At 41.1% G+C, this 19,497-nt stretch overlaps 1 protein-coding gene across 7 annotated transcripts in view; it reads right to left on the bottom strand.

Moving 5' to 3' along the window:
- LOC115060098 (myosin-16) overlaps positions 1-19,497 on the bottom strand; it is a 44,853-nt gene that overhangs the window by 13,535 nt on the left and 11,821 nt on the right. For 5 of the 7 annotated variants that reach the window (XM_029527926.1, XM_029527930.1, XM_029527928.1 and 2 more), the window contains 6 exons: positions 15,570-15,797; positions 14,037-14,141; positions 12,155-12,241; positions 10,461-10,600; positions 8,750-8,840; positions 2,461-2,517 (listed from right to left, as the gene is read on the bottom strand). In XM_029527926.1, the coding sequence (XP_029383786.1) occupies positions 2,461-2,517; positions 8,750-8,840; positions 10,461-10,600; positions 12,155-12,241; positions 14,037-14,141; positions 15,570-15,797 (708 nt within the window). Of the gene's footprint in view, positions 1-2,460; positions 2,518-8,749; positions 8,841-10,460; positions 10,601-12,154; positions 12,242-14,036; positions 14,142-15,569; positions 15,798-17,856; positions 18,045-19,497 lie in introns of those variants that run through there. The other 2 variants (XM_029527931.1, XM_029527927.1) reach the window with 2 other exon arrangements.

Below are 19,497 nucleotides of genomic sequence, written 5' to 3'. Positions count from 1 at the left end.
AAAACAGATGACACTGGGGGTCCTACTCCACCACCCAACCCCCTCCAGCCCCACCCTTTGTGTCTACAACCTGGCTCAGAGCACTCGGCTCACTCATCGCTCTCCTCCACGCTGTGCACTGAGTCAACAGCTACTCTGGATCAGCACCACCTGACACCACTCACTCCCATTCACATGCTAATGGAAGGTGAGGGCTCTTCCAAGTCGCCTGCTGGGGGAGGATGATTCATCTTCAGCTTCATTTGCACAAGAGTGTGAAAGAGTAGGAGTGTGTCTTTCAATACACACAACACAACGTACACCACACTTTAGACTGCTTTGACAGGGGGATACCAGTTAACTATCAGACTTTAAGACTCCTTAATGGGGTTCTTTGTTTTCACATCCATTTGCTAGCTAACAACATGTCCAGTAAAAGTCTCTTCCAACTGAGCACATTATGGTTCACTCCTCATCTACACAGCTGCAATGTTCAGAGGCAGAACAGTTGGTAAGATCTAAAACTTTGTTAATGGAGAAAGTGACCTGTATTTTCACAAATGAAACAGACGCCATTCCGTCAGAAGGTGAAACCACAGCATTGTGTTTGTATTGTAACATGATGGTGTAATGGCTAAAAGGGTCGATTCATTCAAATCACAAAAATTTGTTGGGCTAAATTCAGGTAAAGGTAGTTTGTGTTTATGTAGTAATGGTAGAAGAGGATAAGCTAAGGTACAGGTAAGTAAATTAACGGTTAGATAAGCTAAGGTATATGTACGTTAAGGGACAGGTAGGTAAGTTATGATATTGTAGGCTATGGTAAGTTAAGGTAGATTGTATATACAGTACCCAAACTTGTCTTGGGGTTAGGGTTATGTAAGTGATGGAGACGAACCAGTGAAATTTTCATCACAACATTGAAAGACCATTTCTCACCCAAAGCTTTTAAAATCAGAGCTCGATGAATAGAAGAAGTAAAAAAACTGAGACTGTCAAAATGTTGACAGTCACAGTGAGAGAGAGTTGGGGAGACGCAGGGGTGATCGCTTGCAGTAAATGTGATTAGGACAAAGATTTTGTGCCGGCATTCCACCCAATGACCCAGCAGGGCAGACATTATTATTATTATTTGATAGTTCGGATGAATGCGTTCTAGCCTCCATAATATTACAAGAAGTTTCATATCTTCATATTCAAAAAATAAGTTAGTTTGAACTGAGACTTTAAAGTGATCAGATAAATTCTCCTTCATTCTAACAAGAATATAATTTCAACTATGTTGGTGTCTGTATTCATCCTGAAAATGACTGTGTGGATTAATGGGTTAGAAGACGTGTGTGAGATGGACTGTCTTTCCAGCTGGAGGACAATGCAATGGAAAATGTTGCTGTCTGTCAGCCTCTATCTCCTGGTGATCTCTCCCCCTGGGTGACCTGAGGAGCAGATCCTAACAATAGTGAGCCTGTGTGGAGCAGAGGTATGTTCAATTCCAGCTTCTCAGGAAGAGATAAAGACCTGCGTGTTTCTGCCTGCCTCTTTGGCTCTGGAGGCCGGTGGGGGGGATTGGGGAGGGGAGACCCAGCTAGTGCCATTAAGAATACCACCCAGATTGGGGAGAAGTGTGCAAAACACGCCCTTGGGCCTGGCTGTCACTCCATTCAACACTCAGAGTGAAATATGCACCATTTTACATATCTGCCTTCACCTACTGTAACATGGGAGTTGGAGTAAGGTCTTAAGAGGGACAATCTGGTTCTGTGGCTTAAACATACACAGGCTTTAAGAGCGTCTGGACTGAAACAACAAGCATTCAAAGCGCCCACCTTGGCAGATTGGCTTCATATGAACCAGGCGCGCTGTTTTGAAACCCTGTTAAATTAAATCAAATCAAATCAAATTTATTTATACAGCGTCCAATCATAACAAAGGTACATCAAGGCACTTTACACAGGCAAACCAGGTATAGACCAAACTCTTGACACTACAGAGAGGTCTTGGGAAGGAAAAAACCCTGTCCTGATCCCCCCGATTTACATCTCAAGAGAACGATGAAGGAATTACAAGAAACAGAGGGTGCACTGATGTTTGTGTGTGTGAGCGGAATGGAAAGAGAGAGACAAGGCAAAATAAGAAGTAAGGCGGAAGAAAGAGGATGTTGGGGTCCCTCTCTGCCTCTGGGGTCACCCTGTATGTTAATCAAAAACACAAGGCCTCTCCCACCACGTTTATTATCACAGGTGCTGATAGTTTGAAGTGACCAGAGGCACAGCACCAACCTATGTACCTCAACGGCTGCCAACACATCAACCCTCAAACTGCTCTCAGAACCACCGGCCTGAACCTGAAGCTGATCCCAGAGTTGCTTGGCATCTTCTTATCTGCCCTGCAGCACACTCAATGCTCATCTGTTCTGTGTTTCATTCTGGGAGAGAGGGGGGGGGGGGTGTTCAGACTTAAAATTGTGTCAATGTACTGTACCTTGACTCTTATGGCACGCTCTGCCTCCAGCTCCTCTTCCAGCTCCTCGATGCGAGCCTGAGGACAGAGACACAAAAGTTTGACTGAAATATATAATAAAATAAATAAATCTGAGCAGAATATCTGAAGCAAAGATGGTCTGGTTTCACAAAACAAACGGGGCGTCACCTCCCCAGATTGTTTGCTATTTCAGGGCGACACTTGTGTGTGGTGAGGTTGTCTCAGATATATATTCTGTCCTCATTCTAGGGAGTCAATGTGCCTCTGGCTTTTTCCTCAGGTAGCAATTTAGAGCAAGAATGTCTCTGGCCACCATCATTATCTGTATTCTGACCCAGGGCTGGGTCTGCTATGTCCAGTCTGCACCACCAGAAAGCAACGGTGCCATTTTCATGACATTCAAGGAATTTGCTTTATGTTTTTACTTTCACTTGGTTTTACAGTACTGAATGGAAGATAAGTGATGCTTTCTTTACCAAGCGGAAACCAATGACCAAAAACACAGTGTAGGAGCCACAAAGACTGTGATCTGATCTAATTCAGTCAGTCTGGAAGTTCTCTTTTTCTCACCTCTACATAGAGTGTGCTTGTGCTTTTATTCTGGTGAGGATACACTCTAATATGCCAATTCAAGTGAGGTCATTTCCTTTTTAAACTGGAGCAAACTGGAAGTTCAACATCAAATTTTCGCAACATAAACCTTCCTATATCGACATTTTTAATGTGAAGTTGAACACAGTTTGCTCAACTTATAAAAAACAAATAAAACTGGTGCATATAGTTTGTGGTGGAAAATAAGTACCAAGGTTATTGTCATTGATTAAAAAATATAATGTAAAACAATTGTAAAAATTATCATTTGTTGAATATGAAAAAAGTTATTTGTTTTGGATCAGCCTGTTTTATTTGGATATGAAATCTTCACAGTATCACATGGAGCTATAGCTCAAAGCTGATTGGCTCCCAGTGTACGACCAGTACATGTGACCTTAAATTGGCCTCAGCATCTATTGTATTAATGAGCTGCAGCTGCTACAAGTAGTTCAGGTTGAGCTGGTTTGTATATTGTGTTAATTGTTGGATATATATTTTTATGAAATCACCCATATAAAAAAAAAAGCTAACTGAAATTATTGAAAAACTAATTGAAAAAAAAAAGGTAAAACTTAAAATTAAGTGAACTATTTTAACAGGTATGACTGAAATCACCCTGCTCCTTCAAATTAATTTTACACACAAACGTGAAGCTTAGTTTGGTTTTTAAGTGACAAATCCTTCAAATTCCACAAAGACAAACCACAGGAAATTGCTACTCACATTTTGCTGTATTTGTGATGGTGAGCATACATTATAGTTTAAGAGTCTGTGGGTTCATTTTGATGATAATACTTCATAATTAAGTCACATTTAAAAAGCAAGCCTTTCATTTTATTTGAGTCTGCCCCAACACGTAAAACAATCACAGCAGTCCAACAAAAATAAATCAGCAGCAGAATCAAACTGTTCCACTCAACCTGAGCCAAAGCCGCTACTAAAAAAGTATTGCTTCTTTCCCAGTGTAGCCGCATCCTTCCAAGTTGTGTCATGTTCTGTGCTATCTCCAGTTTCTATCTACGTCTCAGTGTCAGGAAACATGTTTGACATAGCGTGTGGCCCCGGGGCCAACAATCTCAACAAGCTGATGTGGTGAAAGCTGCTTGCCTGTGACACAGCAAGCAAAGTGTCTAAAACATTAAACTATCACATATTGCACCGCAAAATAAACACACAGGAGGAAGCATCTTGTACTTCTGAATTCATTTGAATGCAGACAAAGTTCAGATAAATACTTCAGGAGAAGATAAATGTAGGTCAAGTTCATAAAGCAGCATCTTGCCCTGCTTTTGCAAAAACTTAAACAAGGTAAAATAAAAACTCACATGCCAGCGCAGGACGTCTGCAGAGAGAACAGCCATGGTGAGGCAGCAGCAGCCTAACTGACTGACTGACTGACTGTCCCACACACACACACACACACACACTGCTGTTGATCCCCTCTGGCATTTTACTGTCCACACCCCCTCATGCATGCACAGCCTGTTTCTGTCTTAGAGTTCCCCACTCACATATCTGTTTCTTGTTAAATTTCTTCTTTCCACGGCCTCAGAACAATGACTATGGCTCTAATACAGTTGTAGAAAACAGTGTCAGGATGTTCCAGCCGGCCAACATGGATCAACTTATGCTGGGCTGTTTATCTGAGGCAGAGTGAGTTTACTCATCAATTGCATTCCCTTTCCTGGATGACATTATCCCATGCCAACATTTTGACTTTGAGCAATTAGTCCATCGCTGCTGAGAGTGGTCAAAGGCTCCTCCAGAGTTGCATGTGATAATTGTTTGAGCTTAAAGTTTTCTTTTTTCCGCTGCACTCTCAGACTTTAATAATTATCCATAAATTGCAATCAGATGTGGCCTCACGGCTGATATCTCCCCTGAGGCTGTGTTTGAGGGGATGTACAGGCGAGTGGGAGGTAACATCCTGTGAGAACCCCCCCCCCCCCCACGTTAGGTCAGTCAAAGAGAAAAACAAGAGCCAAACGAGTGGAAGCCCAGCCCCTGCACCACCTGCTGAAGGGTCCACACTACTGTCCACATGCTACATGGTAATTCAGGTCCCTGCGGTGAGGCAGCTTTCTCCCCTAAATGCCTTCAGATGGCAGCCTCAAACAGCAGAGGTTATGGTTGTTTGATTGTCTAACTGATGATTGGTTCTGTTCATGTGTAGGTGATGGCATCACTTTCTCTATTTACAACTTAGTCAGATATAAAACCATGACATTATTATCGTGTTACTGTCATAGCTACAGGAAATGCATCAATAACATACACGCCCTGATTTTCTTACAATGCCCCATACTGTTGAGTTCAGATCCCCAAACTTTCTTCTCAGTTTGCTGCTGCTTTAAAACTCAGCTGATGACAGTGACGTGGGAGTGAAGCTGCTCATCTGGGACGAGCTTAACTGGATTTGGTTAATCTCCCTTCAGTGAGGTATAAAGGTCTAACTACACAGAGTACAGAGGAGGGTGTGTGTTTATTGTATGACAGCAACCTGAGGTGTATTTTCAGTCTCTTTTCTGGTGTCACTGTACAGTTTGTATAGCGCCTGTATGGATGGGCATGCCAGTCTTTATGCTAAGCTAGGCTACCATCCTCCTGGCGTGCAAGTTAATCTATATTTCTAAATGGGGCTTTTTCTGCTGTGCTGACCGGCTGCATTGTTAACTGTCTGACTTTCTTTTGATGTTTTTATGTCTTTATTTGATAATAATAGTGGAGTCTACTCTAGCCCACCATGACTTCCTAACCACTGGGCCCAGAAATGCTCCCAGAAACTGGACTTTCACTGTCCACTGCCCACTGTCACTCATTCTGACAGTCTATTTTTATGTTCACAGCATGTACATTAATTAATTCATTCATCCATCTTGTACCGCTTATTCATTTCCAGGTCGCTGTGTGGTGCTGGAGCCAATCCCACCTCACATTGAGTGAGGGAAGGGTACACCCTGGACAGGTCACCAGTCCATCACAGGGCCAACACACAGAGAGACCGAGATAAACAACCACTCACTCTCAGACCTACAGAACATTTAGAGTTACCAACTGGCCCGAACATGTATGTCTTTGGACTGTAGGAGGAAACCAGAGTACCCAGAGGGATTGGGAGTACAGGGAGAGAATGGGGAGAACATCTCTGCACAGAAAGGCATCAGGCCAGGAACTGAACCAGCAACCTTCTTGTTAGGCAGCAGTGCTAACCACTATGTTACCATGCTGCTCCCACACCATGTTCATTTTCTATAAAATACTGAGGTCTGTGCTCAGTGGCATGCATGACAAATTTAATTTTAAATTAGAATTTGCCCTCAGTTGTTGTTTATTATAGCCCCATCCCCCACATGAGAGAGCATGCTCAGTTTCAGGAAAGAAATTTTGTCTCAGCTTCTGAGTTTCGTTGTGTTGTGTTGTATTTCTTCACTTCCATCAAATTAAATTAAATTTTATTTGTCTCCATTTGTACTGGTGAAAGTCAAAACCACCGATATTTGAAAACAAAAGAGTGCTTAACGAGAAAGTATGAAAAGCTTCACCTGAAGGTTAGACTGTTATCACCAGTGTGACGAAACACCTCCAGTGAAACATCTGGTATATAGCAAACAAACCTCGGGGCACGACTGAGATTCAGCTCCTCAGATTGTGATGACACTTTACAGCACTAACGATAACTGCTTAACAACCATGTAATAAAACCACTAAGAAGCACAGGGCCGTTCTAAGAATCCAGAACTGCAGACTAACCCCCATTACCTCCCCCCAAGTTGAGTTACATCACAGCGAGAAGAGGGGGGGGTGAGTGATGTCATCATTAAAGACAGACAAAGCATCTCTGTCATTCTGCTGAAGTGTGTGGATACAGTCATGTGACCTTTACGTCAAAGCAAGACTGAGTCCTCTCAGCTGGCCGGACACCTACATCTTTACACATACACACACACCTAGGCACAGATACACACATAAAAGCTTCATTGTGAGATAGGCTACTGGAGATGTGAAAACATGTCCGACCTCAAAGACACAGATCGCCTTTCACTCAACAAAGACAGTCATTATTCTTTCCCTGGTGAACCTCTGGAGAAAACATCAGGCTCTCAGAGGCATAGGCACAGACACCTCAACTTTAAAAGTACCATTACCATTACCTGATGCATCTCTTTCTCTCTCACCCCCCCTCCACTGCTTTTGCTCCATCGAAGGGACAGACACAGACAAAACACATTATCTATTGCATGCTCCAATGACACAGATAAAAACCCTCAAACTTCCTTGATTCCATCAGGAAGCCACAGTGAGTTCACATGAAAAGCTTCAGTGTAAACTTTACTGACTTCTTTATAGAGGCAGACTAAACACTGGAGTAAATAGAGCAACGAAAACCAATGTAATCCAAACACATTAAAGGCTCTTAATCATAATTTTACAGTGATTGTGTGCTACATGGGAAGCACAGTGACATTGTGGTTAGTGTTGTCGTCCCACAACAGGAAGGTCACAGGTTCAGAACTTTATGTGTGGAGTTCGCATGTTCTCCCCATGCTTGCATGCATTTCCTCTGGCTACTCTGACTTCTTCAATCAGTTCAAAGACATGCATGTAAACTGGTGACTCTAAATAGTGAATGAAGATGTGCCATGTGATCTTTTCAGAGATGTAATCCCATATTTGTAACTCAACATCAACACTTAACACAATAAAGTTGAGACTGATGGGAACATCATTGATTTTGGCAACCCGCCCTGACATCATCCATTGGTTTGTGAGCTTATGCTTGGCCTTCCAAAGAGAGGAAAGCGTTGCTTACTTGAACTCCCCCCATCTGCATCTAGTGACACCATGAGGGAGGAGATTGTTATCAACTTGGATGTAGGCGGTGAGCTTTAACCTCCTCCTGACAGCCAACCCGTCCAATCACAGAGCAGATCCCAGAAGCTCTGTTGAAAGGCAGGAATGTATCTCAAAGCTACAGCTGAGGTCCCTGATTTCCAGCCATTCTGACCAAATATTGTCACAGTAATACTGATTAATTCATCCTTTATGGTTAAAGGAGTTTTAAAGGAAATCACAGTTTGTCACTTCGTGTGTTCCTTGTGTATCTTTTCCTGCTGCATTTCTGTGGAGTTTTCCTCTTCTTTGTATCATGAGTGTTGGAACCAAACAAGATATTTTGTTGGCAGTTTGGACCCTTATGCTATGCACATCACCCCACAAACAATCAGCATCAGTCAAGGCACCCCAGGGTTGAACACCCCAGCAGCTTCAAGTTATAGAATTAGCTCCTATACTGAAGATGCCACAGTCAGTGTTTTTCATGATCAGTCTTGAAATTCAGCTGTAGGTTGTGACCATATTTTTCAAATTAGAGGCTGTAGACAGAAGGAACATACCACTCCTGCTTTTACGCAGATGACAGGGAAGGACTTTACATGATGTACATTCTGTCTTTGTAATGAGGAAATTAGACTTGATAAAAAAATAATCAAACAAGCCCAACATAATTAAGATATTACACAACTTTGAAGATTACACGGGACTGCTGAAGGCTCTCAGCAACCAGCATAAACCAGTTTATCCCAATCCATGGGATTAATCTTGCATTGTGCCTGCAGCCTGTAGCTTGTTTGCTGTTGCAGATTCTCTGCTGTGCTATTGTCACACACACACCAAAAATTTTTCTCTGTTCTCTGACCTGCAGCTCCTTGCTCTTCCTCTGCAGTCCAATGTTCAGGGCCTCTTCTGCTTCCAGCTTGGAGTTGGTGCTGCTGATCTCCAGATCCTTCCTGCAGCAGGACAGAGAGAGAGACTATGAAAAAAAGCAGATGGATTCCAGTCCCTTGAAGTGTTACACAGGCCATTTAACTTAGCCACATGTTTACAGTAATATCAGTGAAGAGGTGGAATCAACAAGGTTAACTCTGAGCTTTAACTTTGTAAAATGGAAGCAGTATATTTAACTTGAATTGTTTCCACTGTGATGGAAAGAACTGTCCCTTTTCCTTTCTGTTGTTCCATTCCATTTACTATACACACATATAATGTATTACTGTGTTTGTGTATAAGTTGTGCCAAAATACCTATTGTGAAAGCATCATGCTAATAAAGATTTATTGAATATAAAGTGAGTGACAGCCTCTTGATATACTGTTGGAAAAACAGCACATTAGCAACAAGGTGAGTCATTGTCTTTATTGATGTTGGAGAGATTCATGATGCCAAAGAGTACAAGTATTAACCTCTGAGGTCATATTGTTCCCCACTGTACACGTGTGTGGGTGTTCACTGCCAGTTCTTGTCTTCATTTGATTGTTGCTGCGAGGTGAAATACAGTTAGTGATTCCAGGGCAGAAAGCAACATGTTGGGATTTTAGTAAATGAACATGGTGGAGGTGAGAGTGGCAGCAAGGAGAAGGGAAGGTGGAGGTAAGAGGTGAGGGGGGAGTTTAGGGGGAAGGGGTAGGAATAGAACATATTTCTAACTCTCTAGCTATGGTGTCCATCAGTTTGTTTCTTTTTTGGTATGGGATCCGATAAGAGCAGCTTCTATTTGGCCCACAGGCAGCTGTGCATCAGACCTGCTGTCACATGTATCCACTCTGACCATGAATGTTTATGAGCTTAGTTTATAGCATATATAAGTATTTAGGCCAACTATGAGGTAAAGCTACAAACATAAATATATTTCAAACATTTATGAGTGGTGTGTCCTTATTTCATTTATCACATTTAATTGCCCCATCTCAGTTTAGCATGTTAGCTAGTTTGCACTAAATGAAAAGTCCAGCTAAGGCTGATAGGAGATCCATTAGTTTTGCAGATCTTCGGCAAAAACCAAAGAATAAAGTAATAAAAAAATGAATCTGATGAAAAGCTAAGTGGTTATCCTGACAGGGACCATGAACTTCAAATAAATTTTAGAGCAACCCAATATTTGATGTTCATCCGTTCAGTATTCATTGAGGTATTTGAGAAAAATGTTCAGGTCTTATCCTCGGGGACCGATGACGTTATAAACCAATTTAATAACAACATATCAGATTGTTCTTATTCAAAATCAGACTCATTTAAAAACATTTTTAAAACATAAAAATGTCAACACCATGGTGTCTCTACAGTAAAAGTCAAATGATTGTTAAAGTCTTAAGATGTAATCCTCTGGGAACCATGAATGTATGTAAAAGAGTTCGCCCTGAAGAAAAGTGATGGGCTGATGTTTCCAGTCAGACCTACAGCCACATTGCCAACATGGCTGAAACAGACCTATAGCTATTGACCGGCAGAAGTGTTTCCTGTGTCAATTGGTTTGTCTGGATGGGACATTCTACTGATTCATTTTGTGATTCAGGCTTTTTCCACACAGCATACACTGTGTGACATCAGTCGTGCGTGTGTCTTTGACTGGCCTTTTGAGGAGATCTTCCAGACCACTCCGCATCTTCTCCATCTCCCCCAAACTGTCATGTGTATATCTGCCGTCGCCCTCCAGTTTCCTGCGGCTCTTCTCCAGCTCTCCACGCTGAAGGCGCTCCAGCTGATACTCCAACTGCAGTGTAAACGATTTAAACTAGGGTTCAACTGAAGACTGAAATGGACACTAATATTATTTAAATGTAATTTCCAGTAGTTAAAATATTTTGTGTCATTGATCAATATCCTTTATGTCGACCAGTCATTATGCTTGACCATTTTAATGTGTAAAATTACATGTCTTCAGTGTTTCCCCCGGCCTATTGGCTACCAAGGTTACAATTAAGTCAAATAACCTTAAGTTTCCGCTTCTCATATTACTGTCAAAGAGTCAGTTCTTAGCCTTCATATTACTACAGCATTTAACATGTGCAGCATGTGTGTTTCTGTTGGGTACAGACCAATATATTGGGCTGACATTGGCCTTTGATTAAAAATCAGGAGAGTACATTTAGTGTGCAACTTGCACAAAAATATAGTTGAAAAGCTGTTGTTACTATTTTTGCTATTCTCTTTTTCTAGTCTTTTTAAAAGACTACGATATATAATTAAAGTTATATTACATGAAGTCTATTTATATTCCTTTTGATTACAACAATAGATTGAGTCAGTCACATACATATATCATATCATCCATGTGGTCTTTAGTTAAACCAGGTTAAGTTCTTACTCCACAGAGAAATGCTCACAGCATGTATTCAGAAGAGCCTTACTTACTCAACCTTTGTGATACCACAGCAAAGCAGTTACTGCCTTCTACAAGCCCAGCACACCTGGACCCACCACCCATCCTTGCAGGATCTTGTTTTCTAATTTGGCTGATCAAGTTGGTGAGTCAATCACAAGAGAGGATATGTACTGAGTTGGTTGTTTGCTCTTAAAACTCCAAATATATCTTTTTTTTATGGATTTGGATCAACACTTAAGATAACACTGGAGGAGATTAAATCTATTAAGACTGCAGTTTAATAGATTTTTCTAGCTGCGATGTGGGTGAGAGAAAAAAGAAAAAATAGACGCTTCTAATTCCAAGGGGACAAAATTACAGATAGATATTGTAGAGTACCTGGCATTACACTAAACTTGCTGACTTTGTAAATTCTCTATTTACATACCAAAGATAAACATCTCAGTGCTCTTATCCCCACAGTGAACACACCTCAAGTTAAGTTGTATTGATAGATGGTATTGCCACCTAGGAACAGTACCTGACTGATCTACATTAAAAGAGCAATGTTTGGCATTCACTTGGTTTTGGCTCAATCCTCTGCTACATTAACCAGCTAGTTCCTTCATTTGTTTGCTGTTTGGAACCAAACAGGTTTTGTACATTGATTTTACAGGAGCCTTTTTGCTAAAAACAACTGCCACTGTGGGTGAAAAAAAAAGTTTAAGCAATGCTCAACCTCAGCTGAAAATTGATAAAACAGCCCATAGTGCTAAGGGTGGCTGTAAATGTAAGATAGTCATTTGAACCATAATTACAGAAAAACAGGGGTGGGCAGAGCTTTATGTTGAGATGAGTTATGCCAATAGTAAATGAAATGCTTGGCTTGAAAATGTAGAATGAAAACAAATACTGTACAAATACATAATTGCTGATAAATATAGATATAACATATGTACTTACATCCTCAGCTTGAATCTGTATCTTGGTTTTCTCTTTGGTGAGTAGGTTAACTTTCTCCTCTTCACTCTGCAGGTCCTCAATGGCCTGCTGTTGGGATGAAACAAGATTTCTAAATCTGGGGTGCATGTGTCCCTCAATCACTGAGCCTCCACTACACTGCCCCAAATCCATCTGTCTGCCACATTGGCAGCTTGGAGAGATAGGAGTTGTTTGATTGCAAAGAAAATGCCAAAAGTCGTCACCAGTTTGATCTAATGGATCAGAGGTTTTCTCCCTGTCTTTCCATCAACTGGGAAAAAAAGCCCTGGAACAACCACATTCAGTGACTCTGAGCCTGAACTCAGTAAAACAGCTGGAAAAGCAGAGACAATCCACAGTTGAAAAATTTCTCTTTGTATTCCACACTACATCCATAATGTGATACATGTTAAACAAACAGCAGGGAGATAATGAGGTTTGATGCTAAATTGCTACCACAGATTACACAACGAAGCAGGCAGCCACTGACCATCAAAGCATCTGAGAGGGATTAGTGAGCAGAGCCTCTTATAGCTGCCACAGAGCATGATGAGGTTTATAAAGATTTCTGAAGATTTCAAAGCATCTGCTTTGCTTCGAGAGCGCGATGTTGTGTGTCATAGGGAGAACATTCATCATGAGTGCCACTTCTGGGCCGGACCTCCAGCCTTATGTTTTTTTCCTTTATGGTTTATGGCTGATTTCTTCAACTTGTTTTTCAGTCTCGGTGAAAAGTGAGCTATCTTTGTTGACTAATATACAATCACAAATAAGACAAGCTGACATGCTGTTTGAGTACAGTCTGTATAGCTTACACTGAGCCTAACGTAAATCTTTATCATCACTGTCCCTGTGGTGTACAGTACAGAAGACAACCACAGCTCATTCCTAACTTTGAGTTTTCAGCCACATGTCATGGTCTTCATCTGTGGTTAGTCTGGAACTTTGAAGTTACATACTGAAGCTATGTGATGACAACTAAAATATTTTCAACATGCCAGAGCCTGGCCAGCACATGTTTGAAATCAGGAGGAAAATCAAGTAAGAAGGCCACGAGTGTCCACTATTTTGAGGGAGATGAGTCAGTGGGGTGTAGATGGGAGTAAAAACTGCTTTAAATTAATGTAAGGTCACTGAAGGAGACAAGCTGATAAATTTTTATCAGATCATTTTCTTGCAAAATGCCAAAAAAGTAAAACCTGAAACATTGAATGTTTACTGCATATGTGTATGTAGTTGTAATTAAAGTTTATATCACAATAGTTATTCAAAAAGTATGATTTCAATTAAGTCCAACCAAACAAATGTTTTTGGGTTTGGGTCAAATTTTAGTGATGGCTTATCCTCTCTGTTCATCTGACAGGGTTGTAGTTATCAGACAAAAGCACAATATTGACTTTGATCCAGTTTGAGTTGCAGTTTCAGATTTACTTTTCTGGTGGTAGGCTGAAGGAATCGGACTCATTTGATTTATTAACAAAATTTTTATGTTATAAGCTTCCCCACTGGTATTCGGGGGTTGATAAGATTCAGCAGTGTGTGACCGGGTGTGTCTACATCATTGTCTCAGTTTGTCTCTGTCCAGACACAACACAACCCAAGAGTTTTCAAATTAAAACGGTTTCTCAAAATTTTCTGAATTATGAGATGAAAGCTCATGAAAACGTAAAGAGAAATGAGTTTGAAACTGAATCTACAAGGAGAGATACATTTAAAAATAAAACATGGCAGGGTGGGCACTTGCTTCATATTATCTCCCCAAAGCCGTGCAACATTATATTGCTTACCTGGCCCTATAGCACTATGGCAATACAGTAAGGCCATATCTGACCGCGCCCTGTTACAAAACTCCCTGCGCTCTCACCTGGCTGAGGTCCAACAGATGGTCTTTCTCCTTCTGGAGTTTGTGCACCAGCTCGTCTTTCTGAAGAAGCTGCTCAGACAACCTCCTCACCTCACTGTCTGTTGACTGGAGAAACAGAGAAAGAGAAGTCATTGGATGATACATATTGTCAATCTCAATGCCAACATGTAAATAAGTTTTTTTTTTTTGCTTTTTTTTTTACATTTATCAGCACTTACAGATGTATTTTTCTTCTTGTAGTTATTATTAGGCAGTAATGAAAGCTTGTGAATATTTGCAGGCTCTGACTTTTCAGCCACTTACGTCCTTCTCATTGACACCACAATTTTACATTAGCATGAGGAATTTGCTACTGCTGTTGTAGGTTGACATGCCAGACGTGTGTAATAGTTGAGAATCTGTTGGAGCTTTGTTAGCTCACAATAAACTGCAAAACGGACAGATGAGCGTTTGTTCCTTCACATCAAACACATCATGTCCAGTCTCAATGACTGTTATGAGAGCACAACTACAAATATTAGACTGGGTTTTTTTTTTTTTTTTTTTTCCCCAAAGCCCTGTTACCTTTACTTTCAGACAGGCCTGTTCTTGTTCTCATACAGTATCTTCACCACTGGGAGACCAATCAGCTGAGAAAATCTTCATAAAACTACAGGATCAAGTTGTTCTCCTCATGATCCTCATCAAATTAACCAGAGAACAACAAACTGCTCCAGTAAAAATTCTTTTTTCCACCTTCCTATACAGAGAGTACAGTACATTCCTCAGACATTCCTCGGCTGAGATAACATCTTAATCCCTTAATACACCCCAGTGAGACAGATAAATGGGTTAGGTGAGGGGTTATAGTGGAGATGTCAGCGGCTCTACTTTGTTACCATTTACACAGAGGAGACAGTACTTCATCCTTCAACATGTAATGTGTTTGGGGTTTTTTTTACCACTTGAACCATTCTGTTTCTGAATGACGGCAGTAACATTTAGTAAAACCACCATAGAATCATCTACCCAACATCCCTTTCTGTCATTAGATGAGGATGCTTTCAGTCCACCTTAAGCTTAAATAGTGTGGAAAAAAAACAAACAAAAAAAAAAAATTTATGTGGGTCATATGACAGTGCAAAGAGGACAAGACCAGACAGTATGCACAGAGAGATGTGGAACCTGGAGATGCCAAAGACGAAGTTTAACACTGACTTATTGAAACTCATAGCAACTTTTTTAAAGGCAGGACCACACCTCAACCATTCCTTACTTTCATATTCTGCCCCCAACATCTCCTGTTTTCCTTTCTTTCTTTCTGTTGTTGGAACCTGAGGTGCTTTGCCTGTTGCCACAAAGCTTCAACAGCTGCCCCTCACAAAATCCAAAACATGAAGAATCAAAGAACAACCTCCATCATCAGTATCTACTTGCAATTTTCATTTGTGTCCTTAAATTGACTGTCGAACTTACAGACTGACAGCCATGAGAGTAACAAGGCCTCATCAGAACCGGAGGTCTGTCCTGTAGTGGAGATCCCAAATGGCCTACCTGTTTCTCCTTGTCAGCTGCAGCCAGGGCATTCTCAAGATCATCCAGGTGTCGCCTGAGGCTGCTGCACTCAGCGTCCAGCCTGTCCCTGTGCAGTACCAGCTGGGCCGAGCAGGCCTCCTCCTCGTCCAGGCGGTCTGACAGACCCGAAAGCTGCCGCTCCAGCTCGCGCTGCACCTTCTCCAGCTGGATGCAACGCTGCTCAGAGGCCTGGGCACTCTCCTGCTCCTGGAGGTCAGCAAACAGGACTTGGTTACTTACAGCACTGCATGTGCACTACTGATTGTGGATAAATTATGAATAGTTATTCCTTTTAATTGCTGTAACACTTTGATGTGTCAAGTCTTGAATCCTAATAAATGTACGACAAATCTAGTGTGTCTTACACTTCTATCACTCCATAAACAATCATCAAGATACATTACATCTAAAATTTTCCACATTCTATAAAAGTATTATTCATTTTCAGAGAAGAGAAAGGAAAGGAGTCAAGTAAGGACAGGAATAAAGAGAGTTAGTGACAGATTAGTGAAAAAAATATTAACGTAAAGGGATTCGTTTTATGAAAGAAACTGAAGCAAAGATAATGAACTGATACAAAAAGGGTATCTTACCACAGGTTCTGCCTGAGATCACACTTATCTTCCCCAAGTCAGAAGAAACTTTGTCTTTATTAGTCTGCATTTGTCTTAATATAGCAGAGCTGAACACAGTGACGTACAGTGCTAACCTGATAAGCAAGCTCTACCAAAAACCAGATCACCCAGTCAACAGCCATCCATAACAGGAGGGAAAGGACCTGAATGAGCGCCTGCTCCCGTTGTTAGTGTTACTTATGGACCAGTCATCATGGGCAAGGCATTTGGAACAAGCTAATAGCATACCCAAATATCTGGGCATCTGTGAAATGATCAGGCAACCACATTTCCATCTGCATTTATTTCCATAAAAGTACTTGGATTTGAGTTTGCTCCGTGGCTTTTTGAAACTGGCAGTTTTCTGTTTTATGCTGAGCTGTTTGCACCTTTAACACTTTCCCCCAGTGAGGACAGAGCGAGTAAGTGGAAGAGGGGATAAATGACAGCTTCAGTAGCATGTATAAGCAAATTCAGGTCTGTACACACAGGTATGTTTATGTGTAGGTCCGCAAAGATTGGTGCTGCACTTATCATAGTCTCTGCATGAATGTCAAGGGAGAGCAGCACAACAGCAGATCAGTAGATCTGTGATCTGTGTGTCTGAACAGTAGTGTGTTCAGGCGCAGAGATGAATAGAGATTGCCCTTACATTATAACCAGAGACTGACACGGCATACGAAATATAGCGAAGTAGGGTGTAGAAATCTAAAGTCTGACATCTGTCACAAGTGTTAAGAGTCTTTGCGTAAATGTTTTTGTGCAAAAGAGGTAGTGTTAAAGTCTTAGTGAAAAAGTCTAATTAAAAATGTCTTAGCGTAATGGTTGTAGTGGAAAGTCGTAGAGTAAATTATTTTGTGTAAAAGTTGTCAAAAATCGTTGTGTAGAGGTTGTAGTGTAAAAGTCTTAATGTCACAGTTGTGACGTAAAAGTCTGAGTGTCACAGTTGTTACGTAAAAGTCTTAGTATCACAGTTGTGACGTAAAAGTTTCCGTATAAAGTTGATGTGTAAAAGGGCTATTTGGACAGGATTTGGCTGGCTTGTTAGCATTCTAAATTCACTGGAAGAAAAGATGTTAGTGAAAAAAGGAATGAAGTTGTTTGGATTTATTTTTTTTTTCCTCAAAGCAAGTGAATGTAGCACCCTGTATAGTGGTCTTATCTGAATATTGTGTTGTCCTAGCTGTTAGTCGTCCTGTATGCTGTTAAACTGTAATAATAACCCACATGTTAAAAACGGCCATTGGGATTTGCTTCAAGAAAACTTTGATTAAGCTGATCTATTTTTTTTTGCTCTTGATGAATAGATTTTGACTTTTTTTTACTGTGGTCGTCTCCACAGGGCCTCACACAGACCATTTGACGAGGCCATTTGCAGAATGCAGATCATCACACGCCAGCTTACATGTTAAACATTTGACACATGTTGACATTGTTCGTGTTTGACAATAAGACAGAACATTAGTTACCATGTTCCCACAAACTGTTACCCTACAACTATTAATGTTTAAAAAAAGAAAAAGGAAAAATCAACTTCAACATGAAAAAAAATCTGAACTACTCCCGCTCTGAACAGAGATCTTTGCCCTCTTTTTCCCCCCATCAGCCACACATACGATACCAATATATTAAAACCAACAGGAGTTACCCACAGCTGCTAATCTGTGTTCCAGTGTGGTGCTATAACTATCCCAGTCCAGGTCTTCAGGTTCTGGTTCTGGTCCAAAATCTACCTGGTTCCCACTGGCCTCCTCGCAGTTATCAGACACAGAGCAGCAGTGCTGTTGATGTCTCAAAGATATCATGTTGATGTGTCCTTCAGTCTGTTCACTGTCTTACTGTGGAAACTTCACCTGTGTGGAAATGCAGCAACTTGCCCGCCTGCTATGACCGTGTGAAGCGGTTTAATCACTTCTTTTTCTCTGCTTTCGTTTGCTGCACAGCTGGTTGGCTGGTTGCTCCAGGTGGGCTTCAGAAGGAGGATCAGTCTCACATCGTCTCACATCTTCAGCTCTGCTCTTTCTTTGCCTTTTTTTCTGTGAGTCTCTGCTTTTTGTTCCCTCTCTCTCTTTCTCTTTCTGTCCTCTCAATCACCCATTCATCCTTTCATTTTAGGGTGTGCTGGTATTGTACTGAAATCCAAACATGCCTGCATACGTGCCTCCAACCAGACTGAAGTCTGCTTCTGCTAATCCCGTGCAGGTAACCACAGCTCAGTCCACACTTTTCTGCAATAACCACCTCTCCCTTCTTCTCTCCTCTCTGCTTGTCTCCTCCCCAGGAACAGGTGGCTGTCCAGATTATCAGGGGGATCCAAAGGTGTCCCACAGGGCTGGTGGTTGGTGTAGAATGTCAGGTCAGGAGAAAAGCCTGTGATGTTGTGTTGCTCTGCCACAGAAATGCAGCTTTCAGCATAGCCATCAAAACGACACCACAAAAGGACAAAAAAACAAGGGCACTATTCCAGAGTCAAAAATGCCTTTTCTCCTCGCATTATAATTGACATAAACCGCCCACATGCACATGGTCCCCCACAATGCCACGGCATTCATCTTGGCAAGAACAACGAGGCATATTGTACTATAGATTCAAGTGTTCCTCTTGAATGAAGACACACATAGACCAGAAATGTACCAAATCTACAGTTAACATCAGATGGTGTTGTAAGATGGGATGATTACTAAAATAGGATGGGCATTTAATAATGTATTATTTAATCTGCAAAACATGCAAGAATTCATAAAAAATCATGTAGTATCTTTGACTTAATGAGATTAACTGAGATTAACAGTGTAGAGTATAAAAGTCAATTCTGAACTCTGAAAAACCTTAAACCTGGATTCTCATCAGGGAACATCAGGGTTATCATTCCAATGGTTTCAAAAAGTCACTTCACATTAATCGATGGTCCCACTAAGACTAAAATAGAGCATAATCAGTGGATGCATTAGAATGTGGCTTCTGTGTGACTACAGAGCAGATCAGATCCAGTCCTAAATCCTCTTCAGCTCCACCTCCTTCTCCAAATATGGTTTTTACTGGTTTCAAAAAAACCAAGATAGCCAATAGTCAAATGGCAAACTCATGTTTTCAAGCCAATGGGTGACCAAGCCAAAGTAACCTTCATCCCCTGAGACCTTAAGAAGTAGTTTAAAGATCTGCAAAATGTTGATACAAGTGTATAAATAGTGTATAAAAAAAGGTTAGAGCTGTAGCATTGCCAAGCCAAATGACTGTGAATTGGCCAGTAAGAAATCATGTAGAAATGATACAATGAAGATCCACTATTAGCG

The sequence above is a fragment of the Echeneis naucrates genome, chromosome 19, assembly GCF_900963305.1.
Source record: "Echeneis naucrates chromosome 19, fEcheNa1.1, whole genome shotgun sequence".
Taxonomy (NCBI): Eukaryota; Metazoa; Chordata; class Actinopteri; order Carangiformes; family Echeneidae; genus Echeneis; species Echeneis naucrates.
The sequence above is the reverse complement of the archived record's forward strand: the minus strand, read 5'-3'. Positions and strand labels throughout refer to the sequence as shown.